Here is a 19,219-nt window from a genome sequence, read left to right on the forward strand (position 1 = left end):
ATTTTGTTAGAGTTGGATAACATGGATCTGCTTACTACCGGCATTGGCTCGCGTTATTATTCCCTGAAGTACAAGACATCGGTGATATTAGAAAACTAATACCCGCGTGGTATTCTAAATGTAGGTATTTCTGTAGATTTATGATTGCATATGAAGTGCCGAACACTATGACATGCTTTGCTAATTCACCTTGAAAACTAATTTATCCTAGGAGGTCGGAGAGGCGAAAAACATTACTTCAGGTTCCTGTATCGAAACGACCGTTAAAGGACATAGCAATTTATACAACATAAAAGACGCCTTTTATGCTTTATTAACCAGATTTCATGGTGAATGAAAAGTTCGAAGTAATATCCATCAAAACATGTTTCTGTGGTTTTGATATGTGCCATTGTTAACTGTAGATGACAATGTATACGATGTTCGTGCAGTATTTCGTATTTCAGGCGTCGATTGTCATCGACTTAGATAACATTAAGGTTCCGTAATTACAGAACATCATATAAAAATGTAATCTAATGTTGTCCGATTGGTGTCCGATTAACTATATTATTAAGTATGTTTTAAGATAGTATCTTAGTACTTATATGATTGTTCAACCGATTCTTAAAATTACATGTCGTTTCTGAAGATATCAGATACCACATTTTTAGAAATGGTGTGCAGTTATTGCTGCATAAAGTTTGTCCTGTAAGTAGCCTACATGCATGTGTTTACTGCAATGCATTCGTAAGCATACGAACGCACGATACCAATCTATATTTAAGTCTTTGTTGTTTACGAATACACACAAACACACACACACACGGTCAATAATAATAATAATAAATAATAATAAAAATAATAATAATAATAACACTATTATTATTTTATTTGATCACAATTTGCCAAATACAAAATGCATAACCTTGGTCCCTGTACACTTATAATATTTCTCATTATGCAGTTTGTCTGTGAGCATCCCCAATGTTTACCTACCCTACTGACGAGGCACATCAAATGACCAAATATGTTTTAACATACCTAACTTTACTTATTTAATTGAACACACCTTGCAAAGTACACTGTACTGTTGCTGCTTAGGGGTTTGTTTTTTAAATCTGAGGAATAATTAGACTCGTGAAATCTGGCTTCTAGATCATCCAACCATCCTTTGACTTACCCTGGATAATATGGCCCTGGTGGGGTGGAGCCCATCCCAGTCAGCATAGGGCTTAAGACACACATTATAGACAATTCAGAGACACCAGATTGCCTAGCCACAAGTCTCTGGGCATGCTATTTGAAAAAGATGGAAACTCCACAGAGCAGAAGCAGGATTCAGTCCCCCCACAGGTACGAAGCTACACAATGAGCCTCAGTGCCATGTCAATGCCATTATGTACGAATATATGACAGATATACCAAAATGAGCAGAAAAAAGTGTCAGCTATTACATCTGGTCCATTTTGCTTTATAAAGTCCCCTGTACATGCCAGAGAATAAATAAAAGGATGCAGCCAAAAAACAGCACGGACAGCATATGATTAGCCCTTTAAGATGTAGTTGTGTCTAGAATGCTACATTTTGATTGATTCCTCGGGTGCATGCAAGTGACGGTTAACTTGTGTTTTTCTGGACTTGGACCTCTCAGACCTGCCCCACTTTAGACTTGGTCTTGGTCTGGACTTGGACTCAATTTGTTAAAGATAATGTCTTGACTTGGATTTCAATTTCAGTTCAATTATTTTTTTTATGTAGTGCCTTTCACAACAGTCACCCTATGGGTATGTAGTGATACATTACAATATAGTTAAGACAGAATAATACAAAGACAGGGAAAAGGGAAGACAAAGAAATGAAAGAAAAAAAGCCACATGACAATGGACGACAGGAACCAAAAACTCCGAAGTAGGGAGAAAAAAACCTCTGGGGGTCCAAGGTCAACTGGATGCCCAACCCCCCGGGCATAATAACATTATTGAAAAAGATAGAGTGGCCTTGCTTACTTATTAAGGTGTGAACTGTGATCATCGTCTAGCCAAAGTCCATCAAAGAGTCAGTTCTCCACACTGGCCTGTGTAGGGTGGCAGATTGAAGTTTGCACCCATGATGGTAAGTTCATAAGTCACATCCACAATGTCACACTTCCATGGGACAGAAACAGGACTCCAGCTCAGATGGTGCCCACATGTGGGAAGGCAGAGAGCATGGATGGTCAGAACATGCATAGACACATCGATGCACAAGCCTAGTAGATAAAAATGGCATATACATTTGACATTTGAGGTGGACTTGTACACAACACTGGTGTGTTTTTGGTGCCATAAGTGGAGGTTCTACTGTCCTGGGGTTTTCCCACAATGTAGTTCAGAGGTAAGAGGAAAATGTCCAGACTCCTCCAAGCTAACAGGGCAGCCAAACGTGCAAAAATAAGAGCTCAGTACAACGGTGGTGTGCAGAAAAAACTTGGTAAATGTCTAGCTTGTCTACCTGGAAGTGGTTCTGAAGGCAAAAGTAGGTTCTACTACAGTACTAGGTGTACCTAATGAATCTATGTTAGGGTTGATCGAGTAAGCATTGTCGAAAATTCGAGAACGTGTATAAAATCAAAAAAAATAAAATTGATAAATAAATAAGCTATTTTAAAGACAGTGGAACCAGCTTAAAATGATCATGGTTATATAGTTACCAACCGCTTTTATTTATCAATAAGCTTGGGACAGGATCATCCTTATACAAATTCTGTTTAAATATTTGCTTATAGTAATCAAGTAGTCCACTGAAAGTCTTCATTTTGGGTCTTTTTATACATTGCAACATACGGAAAAAATTTTAAACTACGATAATTCTTTTTTCTATTTTACTCCTGTCTGCTTCTGGCTAGCTACCTGAGGCTAATGCTGCATGCACAGAAATCATGACGGAGAAAAGAAAGTAATTTACTCTCAATTACAAATATGGACTCATCGAAGCTTATGATAAACCCCCGAAAACTAGCCACCGAGATGCAAACTATAATAAGCTTAATTTCATTTACAATATTTTACTATATTGAAGCGCCGAGCAGACCAAGGAAAAGCTGTGGTGGCAAATTAAAATGTTGTTCTTTATGTTGCTCTTTAAAGTAACCCCACAACAAGCAACAATAACATGAAAACCATCAATAACAGGATTAGGCTGAGCCAGAGAAGCTTAGTTAGGATTTTTAAAAATAAAGAAATCCCTATTTCCCACCATTTTCCCAAGGCACAAGCTAGCTAATGTTATTGCATTCTACTGCATTTGAGCTATCTCTAAAGTTTAAGTTTCAATTTAATTTATTCACGCTACTTTTTAATGTTTTATGTTATCATTTTCAGCAACAAGTAATAACTCATGTTGTATGGGAAGAAAAAAATATTTTAATCCAATCACATTTCTGTGTGTGTGTGTGTGTGTGTTGGGGGTAATGACTGGCAAAGTTCAACTAGTAATTGTACCTGAAATGCCCATCCTTAGTACTGTATACTTAAGTACATTTTAATGGATTATTAAATTTGTTAGTAGATGAATTATGTAAAGAAACAAGGAAATCCATCCATCTCCCAACTGTTTATCCAGTGCTTGTTTCCATTTACAAATAAAAAAATAAAAACAGAAAATGTTTAAAACCTTAAATATGGCATGACGTATACAGAAATTTGCGTACATTTCTTCTTCTTTTCAATATATGCATGTGGTGTGTCCATATTTTGGTTGAACAAAACATGAGTAGTAATGTGCTTATACATTATAACTGTTTAACAGTCATCTTGCATTGGAGTATATTAATATGAGAATGTGAATGGGTGTATATTGCAGGTCATCCAGGACAATGTGATTGATTCCGCATACTCTTTCACAGGGGGACAGTTAATGAAAAGCAGAACAATGGAAATTTAAATGAAAACTTGGGTCAAAGTGGGCTAATGGATTTCCTTTGTCAATAAGTCTTTAACTTGATCATTCATGTTAACCTTTAATTAAAGCTATTATTGGTTGCCTACCTTGATCAATATTTTTAAAACAAATTGAAAGAAAAGTTTAATTTGGTTTTTTTATGTACTGTAAATGAAAAGGAGAATTCAATTTATTCTGACAAGGAGTCAGCCATTTGCTTTGAAAGAATACTGACACAGATCATATTTACTTAGGTATGTGTTGTGACCGTCCAGCAAACATTGAAGTGTAACAGTCCTTTATGTCCATCTTCAGTAAGTTGCAGTCGTCAGGAATGTCTGAGATCTCCGAATCCACAGATACAGAAGGACTGAGTACTGACAGCACCTTGGGGACCACTGTCACCACGTGTAAAAAGGTAATTATTTGTTTGAAACAAAATATAAGCATGTAAATACAACAGCTTCCATAATTGCATGTATGCTGTGTGCTGTTTTTCATTACCATATTGGCCGGAATATAAGGCAACCCAGACTATAAGACGACCCCCCACTTTTGGCAACTGTTTTTAGAAAAAAAATGTTTTTTTGAATACCAAATCTCACCTTTATAAAGAAAATTATTTTATTTGACAATCGCATTACAATAAGTGTATTAACACGCAAACATTCCAAAAAAACAATGTTTTCGATGCAGGAGAAGATGGTTAAAAAAATATTGCGGAGAAAGGTTGAACCATAATAATGAATGATATGACAGCTCTTTTATAATGAATGTTGCTGTCTTTATTAACAGCCACTATTGGTTAAATACTACATGGAGTGACAGGAGTGTCATAAAAAAGAAAAAAAATGTAAAAGAATAAACAAATAAATGTTCAATCAGAAAGTGAAATAGATACAAATAAAAATAAAATAATAAGGAAAAGAAATTAGAAGCAAAGAAATAAGAAAATTAATGCTTTTAATTTTGCTGTATTGCTTTTGCCATATTGCTTTTAATTTTGCCTTTTTGTTTTTCTTTTACCGTATTGCATTTGCTTTTCCTCAAAGGGACAAGCCGTGAATCAACTGACTTTGGGCATGACTTCCTGCCCAAACTGAGTAGTCAATTCCAGCACACATAAATCCTGCTTTGGCAGAATCCATGTATCATTCATTCATTTGTTTTGTATGGAGCCTCGGAAAGGACATGGAGGGGTGGAAAAATTGGTGGTTGAAATAAAAAACAAAACGTGCCCTTTTATGAGATCTTGCAAAGGTGAGATGGATTTTTGCGAGATCTTGCAAAACTTTTTCATTACCATTAATATTTGCACTGTGTCCATTTAAATTACAAACGATAGAATTTGTTTATGGACTAATAAGTATTAACCTAAACAACATAGACATGTCCAGTAAAGTGTACTGTAAGTATTAAACTTTGGGGGACAATGCACACCGTGTAACTTTCATATGATGTGTTTTCTTTGCATAAGTTTGCTAAGCCTGCTGTATCTTGTGGTAGCCCGTCTGCTTCTAGCTAGCTACCTGAGGCTAATGCTGCGTGCACAGAAAACATGACAGGAAAAAGAAAGGCATTTTTTCTGTGACAAATATAGACTCATCAAAGCTTATGACAAACTAACAAAAACAAGCAAAACTACAATAAGCTATATTATATGTATGGTACTGTTTGTGGCGTTCGCCCAGGCAGATAGACACAGATCCAGGAATGCGGGGTACTGCTAGCTTTATTGGCAGCGATCTAGCAAAGGTACAGACAAGGGTGATCCAAAGGCAAGGTCGATGAATGGGCGCGAGGGTCAGAAACCAGGAAATCCATCCGATAGGTAAGTACAGGACACGATCACACTGGGAAGGGAAGACGGGACGAGCAGGGCTTGGCAAGGGAAGCGGGTCAGGCACTGGAGCTGGGCTGGAGAGGGAAAGGAAGCAGGGTGAGGGATTCACACCAGGCAGACGGATTAGGTTAGGGAAAGTGGACAGACAAAAGACGGCAGACAAAACTCATTTGGCACAATACTTCGCGATGTGCCCTAGAGCGCTGGTGTCTTTTGTAAAGCCCCTAATTAGGCATACTGCCGTGCTCCCGCTCGGTCCCGCCCCTTGTGGGCATGACAGTACCCCCCCCGACGGCCGCCTCCTGGAGGCTGAGGGCGTTTGCGGGGCCGCCCCCGCGGCCGGGGGGCTGGCCGATCCGGGCGTGCAAGATGGAAGGCAGCCTTGAGAGCGGGGTCAGTTACTGCGCTCATCCGGACTGCAGCCCTCCCAGTCCACCAGGTATTGCAGCTGGCCATGGTGGCGGCAAGAGTCCAGAATGGAGTGGATCTGGTCAGAGGGGCCATCCCCTTGGACCGCCAGGGGAGGGTCCACGGCGGGGGTGACTTCGGGCTTCAGGGAACTGCGTTTCACTGGCTTGAGCAGGGACACGTGAAACGTGGGACAGATACGATATATCTTGGGCAGCTGGAGACGGACGGCCACAGGCCCCACCCGGCGAAGGACGCAGAAGGGGACAATGAAGCAGGCGGTCAGCTTACGGCACCCTGGGATGCGCAGGTTCTTAGTGGATAACCATACCAGTTGTCCTGCTCGGTAGGATTAGCCTGGTCTCTGTCGACAATCGGCTTGGTTTTTTCGTCTCTGTGCCTCGGATTGCAATGATTGTTGTATCTGTTGCCAGGCTCGACGGCTCTCTCAGTACCAGTCTTCCACTCGTGGCACCGGCCCGTCCGGGAAGTCCCAGGGAAAGAGGGGAGGTTGGTACCCTAAGACACACTGGAATGGGGAACAGTTAGTCACTGGACTCACCCGGGTATTGAGGGAGTACTCCGCCCACACTAGGTGTGCTGCCCAACTGGAGGGATCTGAATGGCAAAGCATCCGGAGAGCCTTGGCTACCTCCTGGTTTGCCCATTTGGCCAAACCGTCGGGTTGCAGCAACCCCAGGGTGTCCGGTACCCCGCTGGGAATGCACCCAATTGAGAAGTGCAATGCGGTGTCTCCGTGTTATGAACTGCAGTCCAGGCGGACAGCCGGGAGGAGGGGTCCTCCCCTCATTCTCCTGTCGAATGCTTTCTTCCAGGGTCCAGGTGATAGTGGATGTGAAGCAGGTGGGACTGAGTATGGGGCTGGTTCGGTCCTCGCTGTTTGGGGGGTCGAACTGCCGGGAGAGGGCATCCGCCTTAATGGTCTTCTTCCCCAGCAGGTAACTGACCTTAAAAACAAACCTGGCAAACCATTGAGCCCAGCGAGCCTAGCGGGCAGAGAGGCGCTTGGCTGACTGGAGGTACTCCAGGTTTCGATGGTCTGTGAGGACCAAGAAAGGATAACGTGCACCCTCCAGCCAGTGTCTCCACTCTTCTAGCGCCAGGCGGATGGCTAACAATTCTCTATCTCCCACCTGGTAATTCCGTTCCGCGGCGGTCAGCTTGCGGGAGTAGTAGGCGCAGGGGTGCCGCCTTCCGGTCTGAGGATCGCGTTGCAGGAGAACTGCTCCCACTCCCGCTTCTGAGGCGTCTACCTCGACCTCAAAGGGGAGATCGGGCCAGGGCTGAGCGAGAATGGGAGCGGAGCTGAAGGTTTTCTTGAGCTTCGTGAAAGCCGTTGCTGCTTCTGGGGGCCAGGGTAGACGGGACGGCTGGCCGCGGGTCAAGGAGGTTTAAAGGGCGCCGCCACCTGGCTAAAATTGCGAATAAAACGGCGATAGAAGTTTGCAAACCCCAGGAATCTCTGCAGCTCTTTAAGGGTTTGAGGTCTCAGCCAGTCCAGGATAGCAGTCACCTTCTTTGTTTCTATCGCCACAGCCCCGTGCCGGATTACATAGCCGAGGAACTGGACCTGAGGTAGGTGAAACTCACACTTTTCCCCCTTAGCAAACAGGCTATGTTCCCGTAATCGCTGCAGCACCTGGTGTACATGCTGGATGTGCGTCTGCTTATCAGGGGAGTAGATAAGAATCTCATCAATGTATAACAAAATGGTGCAGCATGTCCCTAAATACATGATTCATAAACGCCTGGAAGATTGAGGGGCTGTTAGCTAGCCCGTAAGGCATGACAAGATATTCATACTGCCCCCTACTGGTGACAAACGACGTCTTCCATTCATCTCCCTGCTTAATTCTTACCAGGTTATAGGCACTTCGGAGGTCCAGCTTGGTAAAAATACGGGCCTCCCAAAGCTGCTCCACTGAAGCGGGGATTAATGGCAACGGTTCCCTTCTCTTTACAGTAATGGCATTAAGGGCACGATAGTCGACACACGGCCTCAACCCCCCACCCTTCTTCTTAATAAAAAAGAACCCCGCAGTTACTGGTGAGGTAGAGGGGCGAATAATCCCCTGTTTTAGGCCCTCCTGAATGTGAACCTCCAGGGACTCCTCCTCCTGGAGGGACACGGGGTACAATTTCCCCTTGGGTAGAGTAGCGCCCTCCAGGAGCTTGATGGCGCAATCACAGGCCCGGTGCGGGGGGAGAGACCTTGCTAAACACATCACGGTAGTCTTGATATTCCTCCGGAATTAGGCTTAGATTCTCTGGTTCGGGACTCTCCACTCTGGAAGCCTTACAGGGAAGGGACATGCAGGGGGTTAGACACTTGCGGGACCAAGTGGTCAGCTCACCCTTCTTCCAATCGAGTTGCGGGTTGTGTTGTTGCAGCCAGGGAAAACCTAGAATCAAAGGATCTTTTGCGTGTGGGAGCACATACATCGCGAAATCCTCTGCATGAAGGGGGAGAACTGAATGGTCCCCTCCTCAATCTTTTCCCCTGTTACTCCCAGGACAGAGATCGGGCGGGCGAGTTTCTGAAAAGAAAGACCTAAGCGGCGCGCCAGGGTTAGATCAATAAAGTTGCCGGCCGCCCCACTGTCCACGAGAGCAAGGACTGTAACCCAATTCCCTCTGGGTCCTAAAACTACCGGCACCGTTAGTTGGTTTAGGACGGACGAGAGTCGAGATGGGCCACCTACCGGCGGAAGGATCTCCGTTCTACGGGGTCTCACGGGGTAGGTGATGATTGCATGTCCAGTCTCCCCGCAGTACAGACATAGGCCTCCCTGCGTCCTTCTTCTTCGTTCTGCCACGGAGAGGGGAGACCTTCCCAGCTGCATGGGTTCGGAGGGATTGAGGGCTGGGCTCGGTGGTGACCGGTGGGACTGATGGCGACAGCGGCGGTGGTCCCTGACGGTGTTATCCAGCCGAACCACTAGCCTAACGAACTCCTTAAATGATAAGCGTCTTCGCGGGTGGCGAGTTCGTCCTGTAGGTCCTGGTTAAGGCCCCGCTGGAAGATGGTCATCAGGGTGTCCTCGGTCCACCGGAGCCCCGCATCGATGGTGCGGAATTCCAAGGAGTATTCCGCTGCCGACCGGTTCCCTTGGCGACAATCCAAGAGCTGTTCGCCCGGTCAGCGCCCCACGGCGGGATGGTCAAACACCTCGTGAAGGGCATTATGGAACTCCCTGGTGGAGTCTATAAGGGGACTCTGGGCTGCCCACAGAGCCGTGGCCCATTCCCGTGCACGACCGGTCAGAAGTGAGATGATGAATCTGACCTTGGGTGCTTGGGTCCGGAACATTTCCGGGTGCTCCTCGACGTAGATGCTGCACTGCATTAAAAACCCACGACAATTATCTGGGTTTCCGTCGTACCGCTCCGGAAGTGCGATGGGGATCGAGGCAGATGGACAGGGAGGAGAAGCAGGCAAAGGAACCTGGGCCTCTTGATGGGCAAAGAGCTGCTCGAGTGCTACCAGGTGGTTCTCCAGAGGTGCGTTCCCCGCTGGATCCATTATTTCACGGCGAAGTATTCTGTGGCGTTCAACCGGGCAGATAGACACAGATCCAGGAATGTGGGGTACTGCTGGCTTTATTGGCAGCGATCTAGCAATGACAAGGGTGATCCAAAGGCAAGGTCGATGATTTGGCGCGAGGGTCAGAAGCCAGGAAATCCGTCCGACAGGTAAGTACAGGACACGATCACACTGGGAAGGGAAGACGGGACGAGCAGGGCTTGGCAAGGGAAGCGGGTCAGGCACTGGAGCTGGGCTGGAGAGGGAAAGGAAGCAGGGTGAGGGATTCACACCAGGCAGACGGATTAGCTTAGGAAAAGCGGGCAGACAAAAGACGGCAAAACACTCGGCACGGCTCAAACTCATGTGGCACAATACTTCGCGACATGCCCTAGAGCGCTGGTGTCTTTTGTAAAGCCCCTAATTAGGCGTACTGCCGTGCTCCCGCTCGGTTACGCCCGTGTGGGCGTGACACTGTTACAGTGTATTTGAATTATACACAGTTCAGTAGTTTCATTTGTACAATACTGTAATTTGAAAAAGTATTTGAAATACTGTATTCTGAAAGAGTCAAAATTCAGTAAATAGCGACGCTGTCCGTTTTATTACCTTATATTCATGTAATAAATACGCAAATGTTAATTAGATGGTAATCTGTCTGAAACATAAAGAAAAAAATCTGTTATAATGATAATACACATATAGTGATCAATTTCACCCAGACAGACAAGATCACTATAAGCGGTTTCCACTGTAAGTCATTTTGTTAGGTAGTTATTTGTTAGTTTTTGGGGGATTGATAGCGATCAATGGGACACAGGCTTTTATTTATGCTTTACTTATGCAGCTGTTGACAAATTTGTTGGTACCCTTACAGCTCATTGAAACAATTCTTCATTTCTCCTGAAAAGTGATTCAATTAAAAGCAACTGTCTAATGTAATGTCAAGCTTTTCATCACCAATTCAGCCTATTTAAAGGGAATCATTGTTTGCACCACACTGAACATGGACCAGAGAAAGCAAAGGAGAGAGTTGACTGAGGAGCTCAGAAAGAAGATTATACACTCACCTAAAGGATTATTAGGAACACCATACTAATACGGTGTTTGACCCCCTTTCGCCTTCAGAACTGCCTTAATTCTATGTGGCATTGATTCAACAAGGTGCTGAAAGCATTCTTTAGAAATGTTGGCCCATATTGATAGGATAGCATCTTGCAGTTGATGGAGATTTGTGGGATGCACATCCAGGGCACGAAGCTCCCGTTCCACCACATCCCAAAGATGCTCTATTGGGTTGAGATCTGGTGACTGTGGGGGCCATTTTAGTACAGTGAACTCATTGTCATGTTCAAGAAACCAATTTGAAATGATTCAAGCTTTGTGACATGGTGCATTATCCTGCTGGAAGTAGCCAGAGGATGGGTACATGGTGGTCATAAAGGGATGGACATGGTCAGAAACAATGCTCAGGTAGGCCGTGGCATTTAAACGATGCCCAATTGGCACTAAGGGGCCTAAAGTGTGCCAAGAAAACATCCCCCACACCATTACACCACCACCACCAGCCTGCACAGTGGTAACAAGGCATGATGGATCCATGTTCTCATTCTGTTTACGCCAAATTCTGACTCTACCATTTGAATGTCTCAACAGAAATCAAGACTCATCAGACCTGGCAACATTTTTCCAGTCTTCAACTGTCCAATTTTAGCTCGTGCAAATTGTAGCCTCTTTTTCCTATTTGTAGTGGAGATGAGTGGTACCCGGTGGGGTCTTCTGCTGTTGTAGCACATCCGCCTCAAGGTTGTGCGTGTTGTGGCTTCACAAATGCTTTGCTGCATACCTCGGTTGTAACGAGTGGTTATTTCAGTCAAAGTTGCGCTTCTATCAGCTTGAATCAGTCGGCCCATTCTCCTCTGACCTCTAGCATCAACAAGGCATTTTCGCCCACAGGACTGCTGCATACTGGATGTTTTTCCCTTTGCACACCATTCTTTGTAAACCCTAGAAATGGTTGTGCGTGAAAATCCCAGTAACTGAGCAGATTGTGAAATACTCAGACAGGCCCGTCTGGCACCAACAACCATGCCACGCTCAAAATTGCTTAAATCACCTTTCTTTCCCATTCTGACATTCAGTTTGGAGTTCAGGAGATTGTCTTGACCAGGACCACACCCCTAAATGCATTGAAGCAACTGCCATGTGATTGGTTGATTAGATAATTGCATTAATGAGAAATTGAACAGGTGTTCCTAATAATCCTTTAGGTGAGTGTATAAACCATGTTAAAGGTAAAGGTTATATGACCATCTCCAAACAGCTTCATGTTCTTGTGACCACTGTTGCCAATATTATTAAAAATTATAGGGTTCATGGGACTGTAGCCAATCTCCCAGGACATGGATGCAAGAAGAAATGCAATCCCAGGTTGATCAAAAGGGTGGTGTGGATGGTAGAAAAAGAGCCTAGGAAACCATCCAAAACCATTCAAGCTGAGCTCCAAGGTCAACATATGTCACTTTCTGATCGCAACATCCATTGCATTTTGAACAATAATGGACTCCATGGAAGAAGACCCTGGAGGGTTCCACTACTGACAGAAAAACATAAAAAAGGCAGAAAAAGTGGAATTTGTCAAAATGCAAGCTGACAAGTCCCAAAGTTTCTGGGAGAATGTCCTTTGAACTGATAAGACAAAACTGGAGCTTTTGGCCAGTCACGTCAACTCGATGTTCACAGAAGGAAAAATTAAGCTGTAAAAGAAAAGAACACCATACCTAATGTGAAACATGGAGGAGCTCGATTTTGTTTTGGGGCTGCTTTGCTGCATTTGGCACGGGGATCCTTGAATATGTGCCAGGCACAGTGAAGTCTCAAGACTACCAAGGTATCCTGGAGAGAAACATACTGTCCAGTGTCAGAAAGCTCAGCCTCAGTCGCAGGTCATGGGTCCTCCAACAGGATAATGACAGAAAACATACAGCTAAAAGCTTATTTTTAAATGGCCCTCCATGAGCCCAGATCTTAATCCTATTGAACATCTATGGAAAGAGCTGAAAATTGTAATGTGAAGACACCACCCTTCAAACCTGAGACCGCTTGAGCAGTTTGCTCAGGAAGAGTGGGCCAAAGTACCTGTTCGCAAATGCAGACGTCTCATTGTGAAGTACAGAGATCGTTTGTTGACAGTGATTGCTGCAAACGGTGGTGCCACAACATATTAAATTAAGGGTACCATCTTTATTGTGTGTGCCATTTTCATTTGTTTAATTATATAAAATATTCAACTGAATCAATAATCAAAAGCAAAGTCTGATTTGTGTTAAATGTGGAATAAACAATAAGGGAAGCCATTAAAGTTTTGTCAATTTCAATTTATTATTGTTTTTTTTGTTTGTTTGTTTGCTTTTTTGTGGAAGGGTACCAACAAATTTGTCCATGTCTGTAGGACCTGTCACATTATTGTCTTATTAGATCTGGCCAGCAGATGGATCTTTTCCACAGAATAAAAATCAATGTAATGGGATTCCACTAATGAACATTGGCAAGTTTTATATTAGACTAAAGTATATTGGTCATATATCTAATTTTTCAGAAATATGGAGACGTAACCCAAAAAAATTATTAACTGATGCATTAAAAATGTAACTGAGGTAAAAAAAAAATCCATCTGCTCAATTTTTGCTCCGCTACTTCTTTCTCTTTCTGTCCGAAACTGCCTCCAAGGAAATACAACCGAGCCGAGTTCCAGCGGTAAGGCCATGACAAAAGCCACAGGTTCCAGAATTTTTTTTTCCGGTGTTAAAGTTCCCACATTTCAAAATGCAGTAGATTGGAATAAACTAAATAGATTGTGAACAGTTTTTTATCGATTTTTTCCATTTTCGATTTGAACACAGAATTGAAAATCGGAAAACAAGTCGAAAGCAGGATTCATGTGTGCTGGAATTAAATACTCAGCCAGGGCAGGAAGGCGTGCCTAAAGCCAGTTGTTTTATTAAAAGCATTACCGCAAATTTAAAAGTAATCCGGTAAAAGTGAAAGCAATATGGGAAATACAAAAGCAACACGGTAAAATTAAAAGCAATATAGAAAATCATTAATTTCTTTTCCTTATTCCTTTATTTTAATTTGTATTTATTTCACTTTCTTATTCAACATTTATTTTCTTAATCCTTTACAGCATAAAAATACAGCATATTTTTTTCAAAAGGTCAACATATCTCATTTTAGTACAGTGTCTATGGGGACATTTGGACATTACCTCATATGTTCCAATAAGAATATGAAAATTGATCGTTTCAGTACTCATATTTAGGAAACACATTTCTTTATCCCTACTTATCAATATTGCGTGTACCATCACATTTTTTGCCTGCAAGATCTCTTTGCAGAATCATTTAAGTAAGGTGTGGATGCAAGTACGGTGTATCTGTCTTTACATACTCATGTAATCATGAGTTTGCGTTTAGCCAATTTAACCCAAAGAATTGCTTAAATGTATCGGCATGTTTATTAGCAGATTTATCAGTTTGGTGCTGTAAAATTGAGTCGGTGTGTTAGTCATTGCAAAGGACAAGATTATAATATAAACATATTATTGTATTGCTTATTATTATAATATATACATATTATTTTGATTGCATTATAATGACAATAACAACCCTTCATTAATCCATGTGGGAAAATTCTCATCTTTCCTACCCCATCTTACTCTCCATGACATACAAACATATATGTAGAAGAGCAAGCTTAGCAGTTAAGGACAGAGACACCTAAGGAGCTAAGGGTTAAGGGCCTTGCTCAGGGGCTCATGGACACATGTTAAAATCCAGTGTTTAATTGAAGATATCCAAAGGTACTTGGATACGCAATCTTGTGATGAGTGAAACCACAGTTAGGACAGAGCCCTATTTCCATTTATTTCTCAGATGTATTGATCCTCCAGTCCCTGGAGCAGTTTGGGGGGTTAAGGGTCGTGCTCAAGGACACAGTGGTAAAATCACTCTGTTGACCTTGGGATTTGAACTAATGACCTTCAGATCACAGTACCCTAAAGTGCTGAGCCGCACCACTTTTCAGTACAAGGGATTAGTTAATGGAATTAGTATTAGACCTGGATTATTACTAACTCCTTGTTTTGGTTTAACAGGTTCTTTTATGTATTGAACATAACACAAGTTACAGCACAGTTCCAGCTGTCTTCGATTTTTATGCTGCAGAAGGTTCGGCTTGGTAAAGGCGTTGTCAAGCTTGAGTCGATCACCAAAAATATTGCTGTAGTATATGTTAAATTTAAATTAAGTGTAAACTGAAAAATTAATTCAGGTTTGCTAGCTCTCAGGCAGATGTAAGACGGACTGTAAATCCTAGTCCTGCTGCTGACTGATGGCCCGTTGGTGGGGAAAAGAGTGGGCTAGTCTCACATGAATTATCACTGTGCTGTAAAAGCCCATACTGCGTGAGCACTCCCATTATCAGACTGAACACAAACATTCTTAATGCATGACAAAGTTGGGCAGTAAAACAACAAAATTTGATAATATTCCAGCTCAGTGGATAAAACTAAAAAGATTTTTCTGCATATGCTATATCAAATCCAGTGTTAATCATTTTAAATAATGAAACTCCAAACACCACTTTCATTTGTACCTTTCCAGAAGTTCTCTTTGAATTTATTAAATTAGCCATGAAACATGTGGCACTTAATTTTACTTCTGGAGATTACAGCAATTTACAGCTCAAATCTGTCATCACGATACACACAATATGCCCATGTGAATTACACCAAATGTAATTTAAAAATCATTTTAATTTGTTTCCTGGCATAGCTATATTAACTGTTTAAGTCCAAGTTGACATACTTTAGTAATCCAGGTGACATTAAGCTGTATCGATAAAGTCAGCAGAGCAGCCCTCTGCCACAGGCTTATGCAGCGGTCACCCTCTGTGGTCACCCTCTGTGATCACCCTCTGCAGTTTTGTACAAGTTTAAATTCAGGCACACAGGAATTCTTTAATTTTTGCATATCCCATTTTGGTCTCCTACGAAACACGCACATAAATATACAGATGAGAATGAAGCTCAAACTCATTTCAAGAGTCAATCATTTATCCTACCCCCCTGGGCATTTTTCTAGCTTAAGGGCCTTGCTTAAAGGCCTAATGGTAATGCGACTATCCTGCCCACCATGGGATCTGGACTGGCAACGTTTTGGTCATAGACACTTATCCAGAGAACCATTTGCTGCCCCTAAAAAATAATCTACTCCTCTGTGGTGTCTGGAGCCAAAATTCAGGGCCTTAGACTTCTAGGTCATGCTGTCTACAAAGCAAACAGGTCTATCCACTAAGACAAAGTAAAATTGAACAGTGAAGTTTACCTAGGGTACCACATGGGCTTTGACCAATATTAAGATGAGGATGCAATCAGCATCTTTTTCAAATTTAAATCCCATTCAGAACTTACAGAAAAAGTTATGGACCGGGAGGGGCTATATTTAATTTACCTCTCATGCATGGCGGCATGGTGGTGCGGTGGTTAGCACTGTTGCCTCACGCCTCTGGGACCTGGGTTCAAGTGTCCGCCTGGGTTACATGTGTGTGGATTTTGCATGGTCTCCCCATGCCGTCGTGGGGTTTCTTCCAGGTACTCCGGTTTCCCCCCACAGTCCAAAGACATGCTGAGGCTAATTGGAATTACTAAATTGCCCATAGGTGTGCATGTGTGAGTGAACAGTATGTGAGTGTGCCCTGCGTTGGGCTGGCCCCCCATCCAGTGTTGTTCCCTGCCTCATGCCCATTGCTTCCAGGATAGGCTCCGGACCCCCCACAACCCAGTAGGATAAGCAGGTTGGAAAATGGATGGATGTCTACACTGCAGCATGCTGCGGTGAACACAGTGTTCACCATCTGAAATAAAGTAAAATTATTTGCAGTACACATCAATAACAAAAAATAAGACAAAAAAAAACTGTATAATATAATGATGTTATGCAGGATATTTAATGGCAGCTGCGAGTAATTTGCCACCGATGCACTGGAGACAGCTGAGCTGAATGCTTTGATATTAGCTGTGAATTCTGGGATTCTGCGTAACATCACAACCAAATCTCTTGCATTGCTTACAATCAGGAAGGAATATTATAGGCCTTTTTTTTAAATCTTTGCTCATACTTTTTTCCCATTTGGATATCAAAATACTGGATGAGTATCACAATCAAAGAAATGATAATGTACCCTAATATAAACATTGTTGCATTTACCTTTTTTGATAATAGGCACCTTCATGAAATTGCATTGGTACAGTATGACACCAGATTGCGTAATAGCTTGGCACAGTGAAGAACTGTATACTTTTAAAAAATTATTATTATTATAGTTTAGGAATTGTGTTATGGATGATTGCTGGGGGGTTATTTTCTGTTGTGGGAGTGAACCCATCCAGGCGAGAGGGTGTGGGAGGAGCAAGAGGGGTGCAGGAAGAGAGAATGGTTGGTGGTAAAGGGTGTGAACAATCCGGGGAAAAAAGGTGCAGTGTCACGTGCTTTTCTACTACTACTTTTCCGATATAAATTGTGTACAGCATGTCTATGGCCAACAACAGCCAAATAAAGTTCATCTTCAGCCAACTGCCATTTTCATTTCTGTAACAGGGAACTTTACAATATCTTTCCATAACATGGAAAGATTTTTGCTTTTTTTATAATTTTGACCACTTATTTGTATATAAATAATGAAAATTTGGTACAATTTTCACTAGGGTCCACTCATTAATTTTGAGATATTCGATAATTCATGTATTACATGATAGCATGTGTCACAACTCAATCGTGCAGATCCTCCTGTGCCACGCCCCCCCTCGTTAACCTCATGTGGATTCCCAGTGTTTTACAGCTGTTTCTGATTCTTGTCATTAGTCCAGTGTATTTAGTCCGCGTTTCCGTTCGTTTCCCCAGTCCAATCATTAACGTTACGTGTCTTGAAGTGTGTTACCCCAGCAATAAAGGCCCTTTTGCTCGTATGCACGGTTTCCGTTGCCTACTTCCGTGTTGGATCGTGACAGCATGTCGCATGGTATATTTCTGTTAATAATGCAGAAAATAAATTTTGATTTGGATTTCAGTATATTCTTTTAAATCAGAAAAAGAATAAAATGCATAAAAAAATATTGACACCCTAGAATTTATCTATATTTGCTGTCGCTGTGTAAAGAAGTGCTTCCTCAAATTCATTTTAAAATGTTCTCCTGCTAATTTCCACTTATGGCCATGAGTTCTATTATCAGCATCGAGACCTGTTAGAATCTTATATACCTGGATCATGTCCCCCCTTAGTCCCCTTTGCTCGAGGCTAAACAGATTCAGCTCAGCTAACCCTAAGACCGGGAATCATTCTTGTAGCCCTCCTTCTTGCCTACCTAGTTCTTGCACTGGCTTCTCCCAGCTGCTCTTTTTTTGGGCTTCTTTTTGTAAACTGTTGAGCTTTCAATGGGATTTAGAACTGGTCTCATTGGAAGCCACTTCAAACAGTCCTCACTAATTTTTCAAGTGTATTTTAGGCTATCGTCATGCTAAAACAGCCATGACCTTCATACTGTAATGCGCCTTGACATGTTTTAAATATTTCACCTCTCTGGAAAACATTTCTCCCAAAGTGCTACACTTGCTTTTATTCAGCACCAATAATCTGAGACCATTTAGAATGTCATTCTTCTATTTTTTGGTTAAATCAACTCTAAAAATACACGTTTTACAAACCTATTTTCAGAGGTGCTGAAAAAAATCATTAATATTTTGGCACCTAGTGACAAAAGCAGCAAAGCAACCCCAAGGCATTACTGAACCTCCTGTTTTACTGTACGGAAGGTGTCCTTCTCTTTGAAAGCTTCATTTTGTTTTCTGCAGTCTTAGGGATGGATAAAAAGTTATAGTTTAGCCTTATCAGTCCAAAGGACGTCCTTCCAGAAGGCTTTTGGCAGGTTCAGGTGTATTTTGGCTGATTTCTTTCTCAGGCCTATGTCATGTCAGGGGGTACCCCAGGGTATCTGACCACATAAGTCTGTATCAAAGAGTCTGCAATAGATGATGATTGATATACTCTCTCCACCATTCAAACAGTCCCTGGCTGCATTTGATGCAGTTTTCTGTTGTGAGCAAATCCAAAGAAGTACCATGGAACTTCCAGATAACAGATAACATTATGTCTGGTGGAAATCGGAACACCAAAGATTGTCCATGCATGGCTACAATCTTGTGTCTGACCTCATTTAGAGAATTATGTTTTTTCCTTATTCTTTTTTATGCTCAATGTAATACACACAATTGCACAAAACAGAAGAGTAAGTGTTTCTCTCTATTCACGCTGGTTGAATGACTGAAATATATACTGCAGGCATCTCCAGGTCACCGACGGTGAGTTCTGTCCTCACATAAAGTAGAACCACCAGCTGAAACTTAAGTGCTTCTAGAACAGTGCTTCTATTCAAATCATGGTCTTTAAGGTCAAAGCACTGCTGATTA

At 42.4% G+C, this 19,219-nt stretch overlaps 1 protein-coding gene across 3 annotated transcripts in view; it reads left to right on the forward strand.

Moving 5' to 3' along the window:
• Positions 1 to 19,219, forward strand: part of sphkap (SPHK1 interactor, AKAP domain containing) — a 130,301-nt gene that overhangs the window by 69,677 nt on the left and 41,405 nt on the right. For all 3 annotated transcript variants that reach the window (XM_072701136.1, XM_072701135.1, XM_023796020.2), the window contains one exon: positions 4,216 to 4,318. In XM_072701136.1, the coding sequence (XP_072557237.1) occupies positions 4,235 to 4,318 (84 nt within the window). In that variant the 5' untranslated portion in view covers positions 4,216 to 4,234. The remainder of the gene's footprint in view (positions 1 to 4,215; positions 4,319 to 19,219) is intronic.

This window comes from Paramormyrops kingsleyae, chromosome 17 (genome assembly GCF_048594095.1).
Source record: "Paramormyrops kingsleyae isolate MSU_618 chromosome 17, PKINGS_0.4, whole genome shotgun sequence".
Classification (NCBI taxonomy): Eukaryota; Metazoa; Chordata; class Actinopteri; order Osteoglossiformes; family Mormyridae; genus Paramormyrops; species Paramormyrops kingsleyae.